The following is a 16,358-nucleotide window of genomic DNA, read 5'->3' as shown; positions in this document are numbered from 1 at the left end:
AAGGGTAGCTTTCTGTAGAAATGGATTAGAAATAATAGTGGCCTCAAGGCTGAGATTAATTGTATTATCTAGAAACTATTACATTATTGCAGATTTCTGCAAAGACCTGAGCCTGTTGCTTCTGTTTTCTGTTTGACCGATTCCTGTTTCAGCTAGGAGCAAAATCTTTCCAACAGAGTTCGGGTTCAGTGTAGAAGTACTCGAGTTGTTATTTTGAAGATTCATGCCATTTCAGTGTATTTTGATGTCTGTGGAGATATCCTGTGACTTTTGTGTATTGGGTTTGGGCCTTGTTTATATCGATAACAGCATCAGAAAAAAATCCACTATAAAGTGTTCCATCTTTTTCTTGAGGGGTTGTTTCTTTGCAGTTACCTCAAATGCTAAATTCCTAAAAGTCTGGATTTCTTCTTATGTTACTAGGGCAGGTGACATTACTGAGCTGAAAATCCTGGAGATCCCAGGGCCAGGGGACAGCAGACAATGCGGGGATCTGCAGCAGACAGAAATGGGTGTCTCTGGCGTTGGATGCCAAGTGGGTCCCAGTCAAAACGGCACCGGGAAAGTGTTAAAAAAGCCCATATCCAGCAGTGCCCCGCAGAATATCCCGAGGAGAATGGACATGAAGAATCAGGATATGATCATCTCACCCCAGCAGCAGTGCTCCAAGAGCTACATGGATCGCCACGTGGAGATGTTGCCTCAGTCCAAAGGCTTCCGTCGCAGGCACAATTCCTGTGAGTACCTGCGTTGTGCTGCAGCCTGCCCGAGGTACCGCTGCAACCCCTTCTCTCCTTCAGAAACATTTCAAATGCTGTTGGAAACTTTTGGTTGTTTGTCTTTATACTTGTTTTGCCACCTGAAAGTCTGGAGAAGGGGAAGTTAGACAGTGAGGAGAAAGACTTCAAGCTGTGCCCAAGATATGATAAGCGTAGATCTTCCCAAGGTCCAGCACTTACCTTTAAATCAGTTGTGATTAGGTCATGGTGCAATCTCATCCATAACCTTGAGTATGGGAAGAGCAACGGACTGGTGTTTTTTTACTGCAGCATTTATGAGGGAAGCGTGGTTGATGCCTGTTTACATAAAGAACAAAAAGGGAATATTCAAGTTTAATTAGTGGAGAAGTTCCCTGTCCCACCCTGTGTATCATTCTGCTTCTCCAGCATCAAATGGTAGAAAATGTGGAGCTAAATAATGCCAGTTGCAAAGATTTCCTCATTCCTACTGTCTTTCTGTTCAAAAATTGCCTAGTTGCCAGCCTCCATTTCTCCTCTAAAAGGAACTAGAAACAACTTGCAGTATTATAAATACTTTCTGTTTAAAGCTTGTACCTATTGCAACATCACCCCACAAGTAATTACAAATGTTATTTGCTGTGTTGTTAAAAATAAAAAAAAAATCACTTACTGTAATGAGGATGATGTAAAGATCCAATCAGCACATCTCAGAGTCAGGCATCTGTTATTTTTATTGCTGTTCATAGCATCTTCTGCCAGCTCTCATGCTGCGCCAAAATTGGATCTTCTTTTTTTTTCCCCCAAAGCCCCCTGGGCTATGCTTCTTTCCAGATCTTCATCATGCAATTATTGAAATGTCAGGATATATCCAGTGTATTTCCATGACTTAATTGTTGAACCATCAGTATGTATCCAGCATATTTCCATTACTTCATTTTTTCCCCTTGCTTTTGTGTTTAGAAAGCAACAAAACGAAGGTGAGCAGAGAGATCAAAGGCTGTGTTTTGGTAGAGAAATTCCTGGACCTCTGGAAGTCTTCCTCCCCCAGATAGCTGTATTATTTTCTGAAAGGGTTGTAAGTCTCTTCATAGTCACTTTTTTATTTACCAGACAAGGTTGATGGCGGGGTCAGAAGGATGTGGAGGGGGAGGCACACACTCCTTGATGACCTAACCTTCTTCAAGCGTGTCTGGTTTTGGGTGTTTTACTTCTACCCAGGCTTAAATACTGCATAGTCCTTGCTGTAGGAAGAGATATGTTTCCTTTAACATTATGTTTTTGTTGTGGTGGTTTTTTTAAAATTCTCTGACTCTTCCTAAATTCCAGTTAGTTGTTTGAGTATGTTACTTTGGTTGTGTTAGGAAAACTTTCTTGAACTTCAGTGCCAGTGACCTAAATGTCTAAAATAAACTCTGCTTTGCTTTCTGCTGGGTGGCTGGAGAATGTAGGAGGATTACCTCACTTCATGCAGTTTTGCCAGGGTCTGGCACGTCTAGGATGAGCAGTGAGTACTTCACTTCAGTGCACAAATAGCCTGCATGGGTTTTACAGAAGCACAACTGCAGGTCAGATTTTCTTTTATGGACTTTGAAGCAAGTTAAACAAGGTGCTAGATGTGGGTTATTGTTAGCTTGGATTCATTTTGGAATAAATGAGGTAGAGAAGTGAACTCTTGCCCTCTAAAATGTGTATGTTTGGAGAGTAGGGCAAATGATGTGTGAATCTCAGGCGGGGGACAGAAGAGGTCCTGGCTCTGTGGAGATGAGGGGTACAGGTGTCTGGGGAAGAATGGGGCGAGAGGTCATCTAGAACTTAAGTCATGCAGGGTTTAGTACAGCTGAAGGTTGACCTCTTGATGCCTTTTAGCGTGCCGAGTCAAAGACAAAGTTTCCCCTTCAGTGTACTTGTGTGACAGGAATCAGTAAACAACGAATACCAGCACAAGTTTCACAACAATGCCTCTATGCAGTGCTGGCACCAGTCTCGCTCATGCCAGGACTGACAGCAAAAGCTCCTACAGAGATCTCACAGGAAGGTGGCCAGCTCACTATAGCTTGTGTGCTATACATGAAAAGGTTTTTTTATTTTTTTCCTAAGAGACAAGAAAAGCCTGGGAAATATTGTTTGTCTTTTGAGGAAGGTGCTTTTCTGTGTGGTGTCAAGCTGCCAACTTGATGTGGAGCCATGTGCTATTCTCCTTAATAAGCTTCGTGTGTGCACAAGGCAGGGGCACTGGAAGTTGTGATCCCAAAGGAGCTGGACTAGAAGGTCTGGCTTTCTGTAGCTGCTCGGATCAAGCCATGGAAGCAAAGTGCAGATGTGAATAGCAGCTTTCAGGCCATGACTTGGTCTGGTGTGTCACACTAGTGCCCTGGAAGGCAGAGGCCACTTCTCCTTTTAGCCTGACCTCGGATTCTTCTACCCAAGTAATTTCCTTTTTTTTTTAACTTGCCCAAGTTTTCCCTTCTCACCCTTTACCCTCTTTTTAGGCTTTTCTCCTCTTTTACCTGAGCAGAATCAGCTGGTGGTGGTCTTTCCTGTCTAGGTGGTGATGCTTTAAGAGTAACACTGCATAACTTTGCTCGGTGTTTGTTGGAGGCCTCTTCTGTGTTCTGTGCAGCTCCTGTTAGGAGGCCATAAGGCAGTCTGTGAGCAGACAGCTAGTTGTGTTGGGTCAGCAGTATTGCAGAGCTGGCATCTCTCGGTGTGGATTAGAGAGCTGCCCACCACAATGCTGGCACGTCTCGTTTTGATGAGGCATGGTCTTGGCTCCTGTTCATTGTGTCCACAGGGGAGCTCAGGGAGCTTTCCAGCTATTGTTCTCTCAGTTTTTCTAGTGCAGCTTTTTATTCCCTCAGCATTTCCACACTGCTCATATCAGCTGCTCCTGTCTCCTGCATACACTGCATAGTGGTGCATCTATATCCATATTTTGCTTTTCAGGTCAGCTGAGGAGTTGTTTGCAGAAGAATCTGGCAATGAGTGTAAAAACTCCCATTGGGGAACAGACTGAGTTGTAATAACACTTGACACTGGCACGAGAAACAGGCTTATCTTGCCATTATGTTCAGCATAGGCTCTAGCTTATTTATCTGAACTCTGTGAATCACTTGACTGTTACTCTGACCAGGAGTCTGTGAGCGTTTGGAGAACTGATCCTGTTGTGTTGGTCTGGATTTTCCTTTCTCATGCAGTTGATAACAGCAGCATTGGATGCACTTCCCTCATCAGTAATGGCAGTTGCCAGCTCCATACTGAGCTGTGTACAACTTTGGAGGGATTTAGTCAACTTGTTTGTAAATCAGCAGCTTGAAAATGACTGTGTCTGAAAATTAACTACCTGCTGTAGTTAGTAATTTCACACTGTTGTAAATAGAGAGTTTTGTCAAGATGTGGTAAAGCTGAGTAACTATTTCATCCTGGTGATTGTACTGATTCTTCTGTTTTAAAGAGGTGAATGGCTTTGTGCTGCAGTCAGGGATTTTTTCATGATGTGGTGAGGTTAGAGTAGCAGGGTAAAGGCGGGGTGGTGTGTTACTGTAGGTGAGACTTAGGCTATCAGCTACCCTAACTTTGTACCTACCCTTGAAGATATTTTCTAGAGCATGGCAGTGCTGAAGCTCTAATGATACAATGATGCTGGAGAAGAAAGGGAAATTCTAATATCCTTGATCAGGTCAGGTGATAAAGCTGGGGAAAGCTGATTCTTTCACTCTCTTCTAGGGGTGCTTGTTGAAAACTCTTTTTAAAAAAAAAAAAAGGTATAAATTGAGCACTCAAACTGTTGCCATATTTAGAACAAACAAACAGGACAAGAAACTATGCTCACTAAGAAAACTGTCTTTGTAGGTAGGTATTTTTATCTCTCTTTTTGTTTTGAGTTTTTGGAAGAGGTAATGATGACTCTGCAAAGCCTTGAAGGTTTGGGGTTTTATCTCCTGCTTTTCAAGGTGTGAAAAATGTGACTCTATTCTTGTAGGCTTTTTAATTTGTTGCTGGACAATGGCAGCAGCTTTTTAAGAGAAGGAGTGGTTTAGGGTGTTTAGGTCTATTTTGTTTAGCTTGAGTACTTGAGATGCGCTCCAGAGAAAGAGCTGCTGAGCATTTCTAAGTGTTTTCTTGCTGGGAGTGGGACTGGGAAAGCTTTCAGGTTCATCACTTAAACAGTTCTCTAGAAACACACTGTCTTTTATGAAGAAAAATGAAGAGAGGAAAATGTTTGCTGAGACAGTCCATTCCTAAATGAGAATAAAATCGAGTGCATACCCTTAGCAAGTCATCTTTCAGCACAGCATAAGTTAGACGTGGTGTTAGGTGAACTCAACATCACTCCGTAAAACAAACTTACCAGGGCTTACAAGGTCTGTGATAAGCATCTGAAAACTCCAGGCAGGCCTTCCTGTGTCTTCCAGGAAAGCATGGCTTGTTCTCAGCTAGTTTCAGAGTGCTTTCTGTAAAAGCTTCAGGTAGTCATAACGGTGTTCTGGAGTGAAAAGCAGCAATTTAAGTTATGTAGTTGAGATACTGAATACCTGTGCTGTGGAGAGATGAGTTCTGCTTGTTAACTTGGCTGAAATTGACACATCGATCTTGGTCAGGACAGGAACTGACACATTCCTGAAGTGAATGAACACTCCTGTAGAAAAAAATGACTCTGGAGTGGAGGATTTCACACTTTGGAAAGGTGGGAAATGAGAACTGAGGTTTGTTAGGCAGCTTGCAATCCGTCCAGCAGTCTGACTTGAGGTTACAAATAAGAGAGGAGGAGGGATTTGTCAAGGCTAAGTTAGACTTGTCTGTACTTCCAAAGGTGACAGGTAACTTCGTGGGAAGTTGTGAAGGTTGTGCCTATTGCAGATCTTTTGGGGATCTTTTATGAATGTCCTTAGATGACTCGAACTCCTCCCTGTCTGAAGGACTGACAGTGATGTGTAAACATGAAAAATGCTTTTTTATTTATGGAGGAGGTATATAAAGAGTGCACATCATTGTGGCAGTTTGTTTCTGTGTTATCAAATGGATTCCATCAGTAAAACTACTTGTATAAATTACTGGCAAAGGAGATTATCCTAAAGTATGTGAAATATTTCAGCAGAGCAAGCAGATTTAGTGTGATTACACTTCCTCCATCTGTTGGACGCTGTAGGCGGTACCTGGGATTGCTGGAACTGACCTCAAGTATTTTCTAATAATCACAAATTGAACAATGGGTATAGCAAAGAGATGAGTATTGTCTGGACCTGAGTTTATGTGGGTGATCTGAATAATAATATAAGAAAGAAGCAACTAATGATCTCTAAAGGTCCCTTCCAACCCTACCATTCTACGATTCTATGAGTCTCTGAAAGGCGTATGTCGACCTCCTAATTGCACTTGGTTTAGTATGATTTGATCTCCAGTCATAAGCTGATGGTGAGGAGACTTTCATCAGTCTCACTCCAGGGAAATGGGGCTTCCACAACTGCTTGTGATTGGAAAGTAGTGTACTTAAACATGCAGGATGATGAATGTGTGGAACAATGAAGTAGAAATAAGGGCTTCATATCAGTACAGAAATATTTACCTGTTGATAGCAAGTGTGAAGCAAAAAGAAATGCTTTATGTTGCAGTGTTTAAGTTCTCCTTAAAGATCATTAATAAGTGGCCAGCCTGTTATGAAAGAAAACACATTAGTTTCTGAAATTTAGGGAAATTCCGAAGAAGGTTTTGGGCCTCATGCCTGCACGAACATGAGCTCAGGGCAGAAAGAAAGCTGCTAGCTTGTTGTCTTATCACTATTGTGACACGACCTTGGATTAAATAAAATGCAGAGAAACACTTATTAGCTACTGTGGTCAAGTGTTGTAGTGGTGCAAGCTATATTCATTCAAAGGTTTAGAGAGTCTAGGTAATGCACGTGCACAGGCAACGTAGTACTACTGAGTTGACTCAAAGCCACCCTTCCTTTGCAAGCTACTTCCTTATATGCTGCTTCTGCCCATGTGATCACCCAGGGCCCAATTGATTAACTCGCAGTGCCTGTTTCTGATAATTGGAAGTAGCTTGCTAGCTGCATTATCTTGTCCCTACCATCTTTACTCAAGCTGGTCCAAGTCATATTTGTGCCTACAATTCCCCCTTTTTTCTGTTTGCACCAGCCAGCTTTCAGCAACACATTTCAAAATTAAAGGTACCTGAAGAAACCAGAAATATTTTTACCCATGGCCATGAGTTTACAACAAAAGGTCAATAACAGCTACATCACTGAACAATATAATACAAACATCCATAAACTCAAAATAAACACAATCTGATATATGTTGCTAGGAGGGACGCATACTGGTGAGAAGGGATGAGTTCTCTGTAACTCCTCTGATATTTCTGTTTCCTGAATGTAGTTTTGGACTTTTCTTCAACTTCTTTAGCATGCTGATCTGTGAGCATTATCTGTAAGTTGAAAATATCTCTTCATCTATAGAAAACACACCATTTTTGCTTTCAAGTTTCCATTGGCCACCTTGTTAAGTTCCTCAATTCTTTTAATGAGATACAGATTGCTGGAGGAATTTACAGCAGCATATGTGGTGCCACAGTTAACAGATTTTATATTTTAATAGGGTGATGGATTGAGGGTGGATCACTTGGTTCTTTCCTCAGGACTGTTTTTCCCATTGCTCTTAAAGTCATTAAGTCCTTTTGGTTGTTATGGCTTGATCCATTTTGCCGGTATCCACCGGGGACCTTGATCTGTAATGACACAAGCATAGCCTCTTCCCCACCTTAACAGATCTGCAGGTCCTTGCCACTCTCCAATAATAGGATTCTTATCCCAAACTTTGGGTTTGTCAGTAAAATCCAAATCCCGACTCATTTGGGCAAAGTGTGGTAATGCCGGTGATTCATTCTGGTTTGCCACAATTCAGAGATGATTCATTGTATAAAGGGCTTTCATTAGTCTGTTTTGAGGACTCACCCCCTCTTCCCCCATATTTTGTTTTTCTAGCAGTCCTTTTAAGGTTTGATATGTACGTTCGATAATGGCTTGACCGGTAGAAGTGCCTGGGATCCCAGTAGCATGTTTAACACCCCATAAGTTCAGAAACTTACGTGTTCTACTGGCTATGTATCCCGAGCCATTATCAGTTTTTATCTCTCGTGGAACACCAAGGACTGCAAAGCAACTCATCCAGTGTCTTATGACGTCTTGAGCACTGTCGCTTGTTAAGGCTGGGGCCCAAACCATGGCCAAATAAGTATCAATAGTGACATATAGTCATTTAAATCATCCAAAGGGAGCACAGACAGTGATATCTGATTGCCATATTCCTAATGGTGCCAGATCCCTGGGGTTGACCCTAGGCCGATTTGATTCTGGCATGCAGGGCATGTGTAAACAATACCCTGAGCTTCTGATATGGTCAGGTCAAGCTTCTTCGCGAGCATTTTCGCACTTTGGTGAAAAAAAATCGTGCGATCTTCGGGCTTGAGAAAATGTGTCAATTATTGGCCCCATAGGTATCAATAACTGAGCTGCCACTATGTTGTCAACACAGTTGTTGTAACAACTGTCTTTGATGATCTTCCCCTTCCCTAGATGTTGGGGGTGATGATGGAACACAAATACACTCAGGGATTGATGAGCTCAGGGGCAATGGATCCATAGCATTGTGGGCAAAGCATAACTTTTGTTCCTTGCCAGGTACTCCTTCAAGCATGGCAGCAGGATGGGATGGGGCAGGACAGTGAAGGGTGGGTGGGAGGGGAGGAGAAACAAGGCAGTCATTGGAACGGTGCTCTAGGGGGGGTGGGCTCACATCCATACTCTCCTCCTCTAGAGGTGGAGCCAAGGGTATTATGACATTATCCCCTCCACAGAGTCTCTTAGTATTTTCTTCTAGAGGTGGAGCCAATGGCACTATAAAGTCACCACCTCCAAAGAACCTCTTAGTATCTACTGGGAATGCAGATGGTGTAGCATTTTCTGCTTTCATAGCACCAGCTGTAGCACGCTCAGCTTCTAGCTGATGTAGAATGGATGATACCAATTTACACAGGCCAATAGCATTATTCAACGTGTCTCCTAGATTTTGCCAACGTCCTATTTAATATACTTCCTGTGGGGAGGCGAAGAAACCTACTTCCTGACCCCATCTTACAAGTCTTAACAAAGTCTCTTTCATAGTTGAATCCTTTCTCAGCAAGGATATGCTGAAGGGTGTCAATGGGGTTTTCCTCTTTGCTTATTGCTTTTCCCATTATACTGGTTTAGTCAGCTCCGTTGCTTTTTCAGACAGGAATCCAGGCAATTTTCTGCTGAGGGTTCTTAATCCAGTGAATTCAGCTGATCACGTTGGGGTCACCAAATGTTGTAGTGGTGCAAGCAATATTCATTCAAAGGTTTAGAGAGGCTAGGTAATGCACGTGCAGAGATGTACACAGGCAACATAGTACAACCAACAGAGCTGACTCAAAGCCGCCCTTCCTTTGCTAGCTAGTTCCTTGTATGCTGCTTCTGCCCATGTGATCACCCAGGGCCCAATAGATTAACTTGCAGCACCTGTTTCTGATAATTGCAAGTATTTTGCCAACTGCATTAACTTGTCACTACCATCTTTATTCAAGCTGGCTGGTCCAGGTCATATTTGTGCCTACAGTCAAGCATGTTTTTCTAACCTTGCCAGCAGAAAGTCCCTGAAAGTCTCTTTCCTGATGCTTTATTCTATTTTCTGTTAGCTTATCATAGCATGAGTAAAGCCAAAGATGAGTTCTGTAGCTTCTCTGGGAAGCAAGAATCCCCTGAGTCCGTGGGCTGCAAGTATGAACTCCCTTCTACAAAATTTGGTGAGAAAGGGTATGAGCCAATGTGGATTTCTCCATTGATAACACACTTTCAACTTGCTGTTATTTTTGTTTAGGGTCATCCAGTAGCCGTCATCCGAACCAAGTGACTCCAAAGAAGAGTGGCCTGAAGAATGGGCAGATGAAGAGCAAAGATGATGAATGCTTTGGGGATGACATCGATGAGATCCCAGACACAGATTTTGATTTTGAAGGGAACCTGGCCCTTTTTGACAAGGCAGCCGTGTTTGAAGAAATAGAGACTTACGAGAGGAGGAGTGGCACTCGTTCCAGGGGCACCCCAAATGAGAAACCAGCTCGCTATCGGCATGACGAGAACATCTTGGAATCGGAGCCCATAGTCTACAGAAGGATTGTCGTACCCCAGAACACTAACAAAGAATTCTGCACGGGTATGCCATGTCCCTTGCTGATAAGGATGCAAACTCCACTGCTTTTCTAGGGCCCCTGAGGTGGATTGTATTCCCCAAGTGTTGTCTGTCAGCTTAACAGTACAAGCAAGGGCATTCATTTACATAAGACAGGATTTGTGCCTTGTATTTACAGAAAACCTATTATATTTGCAAGATAAAAAATTATTCAGATAAGACAACATGGTAAGTGTTTTTCCAGTAGGGAACAAACCCAAGGGCTGAATAACAAGGGTGGAAAGTGAATGGGGGCATTTTAATCCTTCCTTGGATTTTAGTGTCATGATGAGCCCGCGTGGACTTGATTGCCAGGTCTTGAGAGGGAGGGATAGCCTTGGGCTTCTGATACGTTATAGCATGGCGTAATTTGTGCTTTCTTGGTAAAAGGCAGGAAATTTCTGCATGGTTTTGTGGAAATTGAAGTATTGTTGGTGTAAAGAGAAACAGTTCTGGCTCTTCACATTCATAATTCCAAACAGTCATTGTACGAAAGGCTTGTTATGTGAGTCTCCCCCCACTTACTGTCCATTGCTGCTGCGTGGAAGGTGAAGCCCCAGAAAGCTGGATGAACACAGCATAAACATGTCTGTGATTTGAGAGCAAGCCACGTCTTTCTCTCCTTTGCTTTACATTAGTCTTAACTGTAAAAGGAAAGAAGCACTTTAGGGCAATTGCTCGAGATGAAGTATTCATTGTTTTTTCTCATTTCTGTTCAGTAGTATTTTTTGCCAAGCCTGAGATAACAGTGTTCTCATCAGGAGCTGCTGGTGGATGCAAATGGATTTTACCATAAGGAATCTTTTTATTTCTATACATACATGTATCAAATAGAGCAAATGTGCTTTATGCTACCTTTAGGTGCAAATTCCTTGTAACTTTAGTCAAGTTGCGGTGTCCTGCCTTCAGTTTGCATTCTTTTTAGCACTTGCAGAACATGGGAGTGAAGGAATTTTGGCATTCCAGGAACATTTCCATATCTGAATAAAATCAAGTTTTGTATCTCTTTTGAGAGACATTGAATAACTGAGATCCCAGGGAGCTTACCACTGAGCGGTATGATCAGGTCCTTGACATGTCGTTCTTTCTCTGCCCAGAAACTCCATCTGGGAAATGAAACACTTCGGGGAAGGAAGCTGATTCATTTATAGTGATTTGCTGCTCTTCAGATTTTTTTTTAAAGTCTTTTTTTTTTCCCCAGTAGTTCTGCTATACAACATCATAGTTTTCCATTTGTGTCATCCATCTTCCTATTCTGGTCTCAAATATTCAGCTCTCTATTCTGTTCTGCTCTTGAATGAGGTAAAAACACTCTAGGTCTTACCAGAGCTTGTCCAGCTGAGTATTGTGTTTCACTTCAGGAAAAGTGAAAGAACAGAGTTAACATGCAGTGAGACTTCTCCTGTGTGCTTTGTCTTTCACAATTTTAAGACTTCCTGAAGCAGAAGTGATAGTTCAGTATTAATCACTTTTGATGAGGCCTTTTTTTCTGCTTAATTTAACCTACTGCTTTTTAAATCTGTGCACGCTTTTAATATCTCTACAGTGTCCTGTGGCAAGAAGCTCCACTGATTGCCTGTGTATTGTGGGAATAAATGCATCTACATTTTTGCATGTGGCTTACTAATTTATTTATTTATTTTTTAAAAAATTACTGCTTGGCAATTTATCTTCCAGCTGGTTTGTGTGAGAGGAGACAAGGTCTCTAAGTATGGCTAATAGTATGTCTAAAAAGGGCTGATGTGATACAGTTCCTGGGGGGAAAATTCTGACATGCAATATGCAGTGAGCATCAGCAGATAAATTTAAGGGATAAAAGTGAAATTGTGTTTGCTAAACTCCATCGTCCTTTGGTGTGGAAACTCTTGGCTTCCCCATTAAGGGAGAAACCCAGTGAAAGGGCTGTTTTTTTTCTTGTTTTGTTCTTGACAAGCTTGCCCAGAGAGGGTGGTAACCGACTCCCCTCTGCAGTTGCAGGGTCTCACTAGCCTCATTAGCTGCTGTGGGGTGATTAGTCTCCCCTGTGGTATTCTGGATTTAGCTGGAAGAAAAGCTGTCGTGTCACACAACAGGGAGGGCACTGACAGATACATTTCCCTATTGCCTGTGCTGGGACTGGCATGTTCACCATCCTGTGAATGATGATAAAAGTGTCCCAGTGCTCTGTGTCTCTAGATATCTTTCCCACAGAGGATAGCTTCCTTTCTGTCCGCTGAGGAAGTTTGCTTGGGCTCATGAAGTGCTCAGGAAGTGCTCATGGCTATCTAGCAAAAGCTTTTGTAAACAGTTGCAACTTGCCTGCTGTTTCTGGCATGAGGTCTAGTGCTTTTTGTAGCTAGTCGGCCCTCCAAGGGACAGAAAGATATTCAGTGTGCTTGCAGGAGTGATGGACTGTCACTTAAAAAAACCCAAAATGCCGATTTCTTTGTTTAGCAACTGGAAGGAGCATGCTAAGCTGCAGGCAGCATGCCTCTTAGTGGCTAAAAGAGCAGCAGCTGCTGAAATGAGAGTGCCAATAGCCCCAGAAGCAATGATTTTGAATATATCTGTGGCACGAATGCTCTTTCTACTTCTGAATTCACCCTGCAGAGTTTTTTTTATGGACTCTGAATGGGAACTCTACTTGCAAAAAGCATTTCCTAGTAACAGGAGAAATAAATACTTTATAGTTTCTTTAACCTAAGCCAGCCTTCTTAAAAGAGTTCTGTCTGGTATAGTGATTGTCTTGTCTGCTTTAATAGCACAAAGAAAGTGATGCTGGTGATTGATAGTGAACTAATATCCAGCTTTTGTCACTGTGGGAGAGGAAGAAGGCTGTGAATCCTTGCACATGCTATTTTATGCCACGTTTCTGCGGAGCAAGGAAATAACCAGAACTGTGCAGCAGTAAAACCAGCAAACTGCTGATGACAGTCCTCCAAAAGGTTGATCTGCAGGGCTTTCAGGCTGTGGTTTTGTTATTGAGGTAAGTTGATTTGTGTAGGATGGAAGCAAAGCTTGATAAACACTTTACCAGGATGCATTTCTGAGGACTAATGTTACAGAGCCAGGCTGTCAAGTAGGCATACTATCATGTGTTTTGGAAGTAAGTGGGGAGTGAAAACGGGATCTCTTCCAAACATAAATGAAAACCTGAAGCTATTAGAACTGCTGAGTCCATCCCTGGGACTCCACAGATTAATTACTTCCAAATACATAGTTAGTCTTTTCTCTTTTGTGCTGGCCACTATTGATCTGTCTGTTTATTTTACCATTACATGACACTTGAAAAGAGAAGTGCAACTCTTTAACAAGAATCTGCCTCCATGGGAAGGCTGATCCTTGTATGAGGTGTGAGCTGTCTTTTATTACTTCCAGAGCTGTCCACGTATAGACTGAAGATGTGTGTTTCCATAGGTCTGTCTCTTCCTTCCATTAGCTGTCAGCATTGAAATTATGTGTGTTTGAAAAGCACCGTGACTTGAGATTGAGTCTTTTTGCAGTGACTGCAAAGCCAGTGTCTGCAGGTGTGTCGGAGCTGAGAGGATTTTGCTGTATCTCAGCTCATCATCAGTGACTATATTACATAATCTCAACCATACCGGGCTGTTCAAGTGGTTCCTTTTTGCATTTTTTATCTCCTTTCCTCTTAACTTTGTTTAATCATTGCTAGCACACCATGGGTGTGCACCCTGGGTGTGTACCATAGTGTACCATGGGTTCCAGTTGATGATGACTATGCTGGGTTAAAATCTCCCTTGCCTGCACCATGGGCATCAAATGAGACTGAAATTCTCCTATGCCACACCACCTCAACTTTCCCTTGTCTTGCATGGTGTAAGAAGTGCAGGTGCATGCCGTGGGCTTGCGTCTGAAGCCTGGCTTTTTGAGCAGTCCTATCTGCCGAGACAGTGTCTTTATAAGGACACTGAGATGAATAAAGAAGAGACCTATATACCACATAGGTAAATATTTCTTTCCCTGATGTACTAGTAAGGCTTTGTCTAAAGCTGATTCTCTTCAAGTTCTCTTCTAGTTTATCCTGTTAGAGTAGAAAATGATCTGTTTCCGTCTAAATGTCTCTTCTGTGAAATAAGTGGGATTTTTCAAAGTGAAAGCAGGACTGTGCTCAGCAAATCAGTGTCAATATTTCTCTGGGCTCCCCCTAACAAGGCTTCAAGCCTGTTCTTCAAGAAACCTTTTTTTCCTACCATAAGAAGATAGCAAAAGAAAATATGTGCTTGGAAGGAAATCCATGCAGCAGGCAGAACTTGTGTGCCAGGGTCAGACTTCAAAACTAAGGCTGAGTCTGTTCTGTGAGAGTGATGCTGACAGTATCGCGCTTTTTTTTCCTGATGTGCCATGTCCTTGACTGACTTTTCTACTCCCTTTAGCTTTAAGCTCTTCAGTCTATGGATGACTGCCTTACAGTGATTGTGGATATTGAATGTGTGAAGTGTTTCTGGGATCTCTGAGTAGAGTGCAAATTAAGTTCACTTTATCCAACTGCAGGAGAAAACAAAGTAATCGTGGGGCAAAGTCTCTTTGTCCCTCAGACACTGTTTTTGCTAAGCTGGAGTGAATTGTGCACTAATGCAGGGAGAGGCTGACACTGGAAGGTCAGCCAGAACTCCCACAGGATTTGCCTTAATTAAAAATAATGATGATTAAAACAAAAAAATCTAGCCCTGAAGGTTTGTGGGGCAAGTAACTGTTTTGCTGAGTCTGCAGGCAGTGGCTCCAGCTTTAGAACTGGCAAAAGACAGCAAGTGATGTTCCATCTGCCTCAGCTGGACAAGAGTTACACCCCACTGCACATAACTGCATCTCAGACCACACGCTCCTGGAACCCGGAGTTAGTCATTGCCCAAGGAAAGAGTTGATGGTGTTACATATTTCAGGAGATCTTATGTCTAGTTTCATCTCCTACATTCTTGCAGCTTGCCTGTAATTTTTTTATCAGTTAGAGAGCTGCTGAAATAGTCAAGAGGAAAGATGAAGCTTACACATAGCTACTCTAGCAGCAAGCCTCTTTTTTTTTTTTCTGCAACAGCTAGCATTGGAGGTAGTTTTACTTCTGCCAGCAATATTACTCTGGGCTTGTTGGTCAACGAATTTTTTACTTCAGGAGAGTTAATCTCTGTCCCTCTCTTGGTGTAGGGCATTTTAATGCAGCCAGTGTGTGTGGAACATTGCACGGAGCTCGAGGAGATAGCTTGTTTGCAGTTGCAGGGCCCAGAGTGTGCCTCCTCAACAGCGTACTTCATGTTTAATCAGCCTTCACCAATACTCTGTATGTCACAAAAGTATTTAGTCTATATCTACCTTTTTTTCCCCCAGGCATCTCTAAAATACATTTATTTAATATTAAAAGGCCTGAGCTAATTTATTTTATTACCTTCATTACCAAACAATAAAGATGCACTGTCCAACCCAAACATAATTACAGCTGGCAGGAGTTCAGTTCTGTTGCAGTGGTGTTACTGTTTGTGGCTTTACCCGTCACCTCCTTGCTTGCTTTCTGCCAGAGTTTGTTTAACTCCCTCGGCCTGGTTTTGAGAAGCCAATCTGACTGGTTGGGCCTTGCGTGAGTGCAAAGAAGGGAAGTTCTCTTGGCATTGAAGCGTGCTCTTGAGAGGGAGCAATTAGGACAAAGTGTAGTGCTGGCATGCTAAATGCAAGTTCATCTCAGTGACCCCCTTTGCATTAACCCCTTGGGCACCAAGTTGCTTCTAGCTGATGGTAAATGAGGATTTGCTAAAGCTTGTGGTCTGGGGGAGATGGTGAAGAGAAAGGTATGAGGGGTTATAGAGGAGATGTTGGTAACAGTCAAGTTAAACTGGGAAGACACAGAGTAGAGATCAACTGGTTCACCCTTCTGGTTTGTGTTGTGCAAATATAGAGCAGGGAGTTTGCAGTTCAGGAGGAGCAAAAGTACATTTTGGGAGCCCCTTCTTTCAGAAAATGTGTCATGTCAAACAGTTTGGAGAGATCCTCACCTCAGGTCACTCATTCCAAGTCCTCCCTCAAGCTTGAAAAGACTTGACAAAGTAGCAAAAATGTGAATGAGAAAGCATCAGAGCCAAGCCTTGCGTGACTCTGGAGGCTCAGAGGGTGTGTGAACACAGGGCAGGTGCGTGACTGGTACAATGGGTTTAGGATTATTAGTGGCTCATGACTCCAAATGTTGTGTGGCTGCTATCAGGAATCTGAAATGACTTTGATAGCGTGCCTGCTTACATGTGTGCCACGTGGGATGAAGGACGATTGACGGAGGCAGCTTAATTGGTGGTTAGCAAGCAAGGTTGAGGCTGAACACCTTTCAGCCCTCTGCATCTGCCAGAGAGTGCAGAAGTGAAGGCCAGAAGGAGTCAGCAGAATCTGCTCCACAGTG

General features: G+C 42.7%; 1 protein-coding gene across 1 annotated transcript in view; it reads left to right on the top strand.

Moving 5' to 3' along the window:
* Nucleotides 1-16,358, top strand: part of EDC3 (enhancer of mRNA decapping 3) — a 28,434-nt gene that overhangs the window by 3,684 nt on the left and 8,392 nt on the right. Inside the window, exons 3-4 of the mRNA XM_061999003.1 lie at nucleotides 424-737; nucleotides 9,635-9,970. Of these exons, the coding sequence (XP_061854987.1) occupies nucleotides 424-737; nucleotides 9,635-9,970 (650 nt within the window). The remainder of the gene's footprint in view (nucleotides 1-423; nucleotides 738-9,634; nucleotides 9,971-16,358) is intronic.

Source organism: Colius striatus, chromosome 7, assembly GCF_028858725.1.
Source record: "Colius striatus isolate bColStr4 chromosome 7, bColStr4.1.hap1, whole genome shotgun sequence".
Classification (NCBI taxonomy): domain Eukaryota; kingdom Metazoa; phylum Chordata; class Aves; order Coliiformes; family Coliidae; genus Colius; species Colius striatus.
Note: the sequence above shows the minus strand (reverse complement) of the source record. Positions and strands in the feature narration are given on the sequence as shown.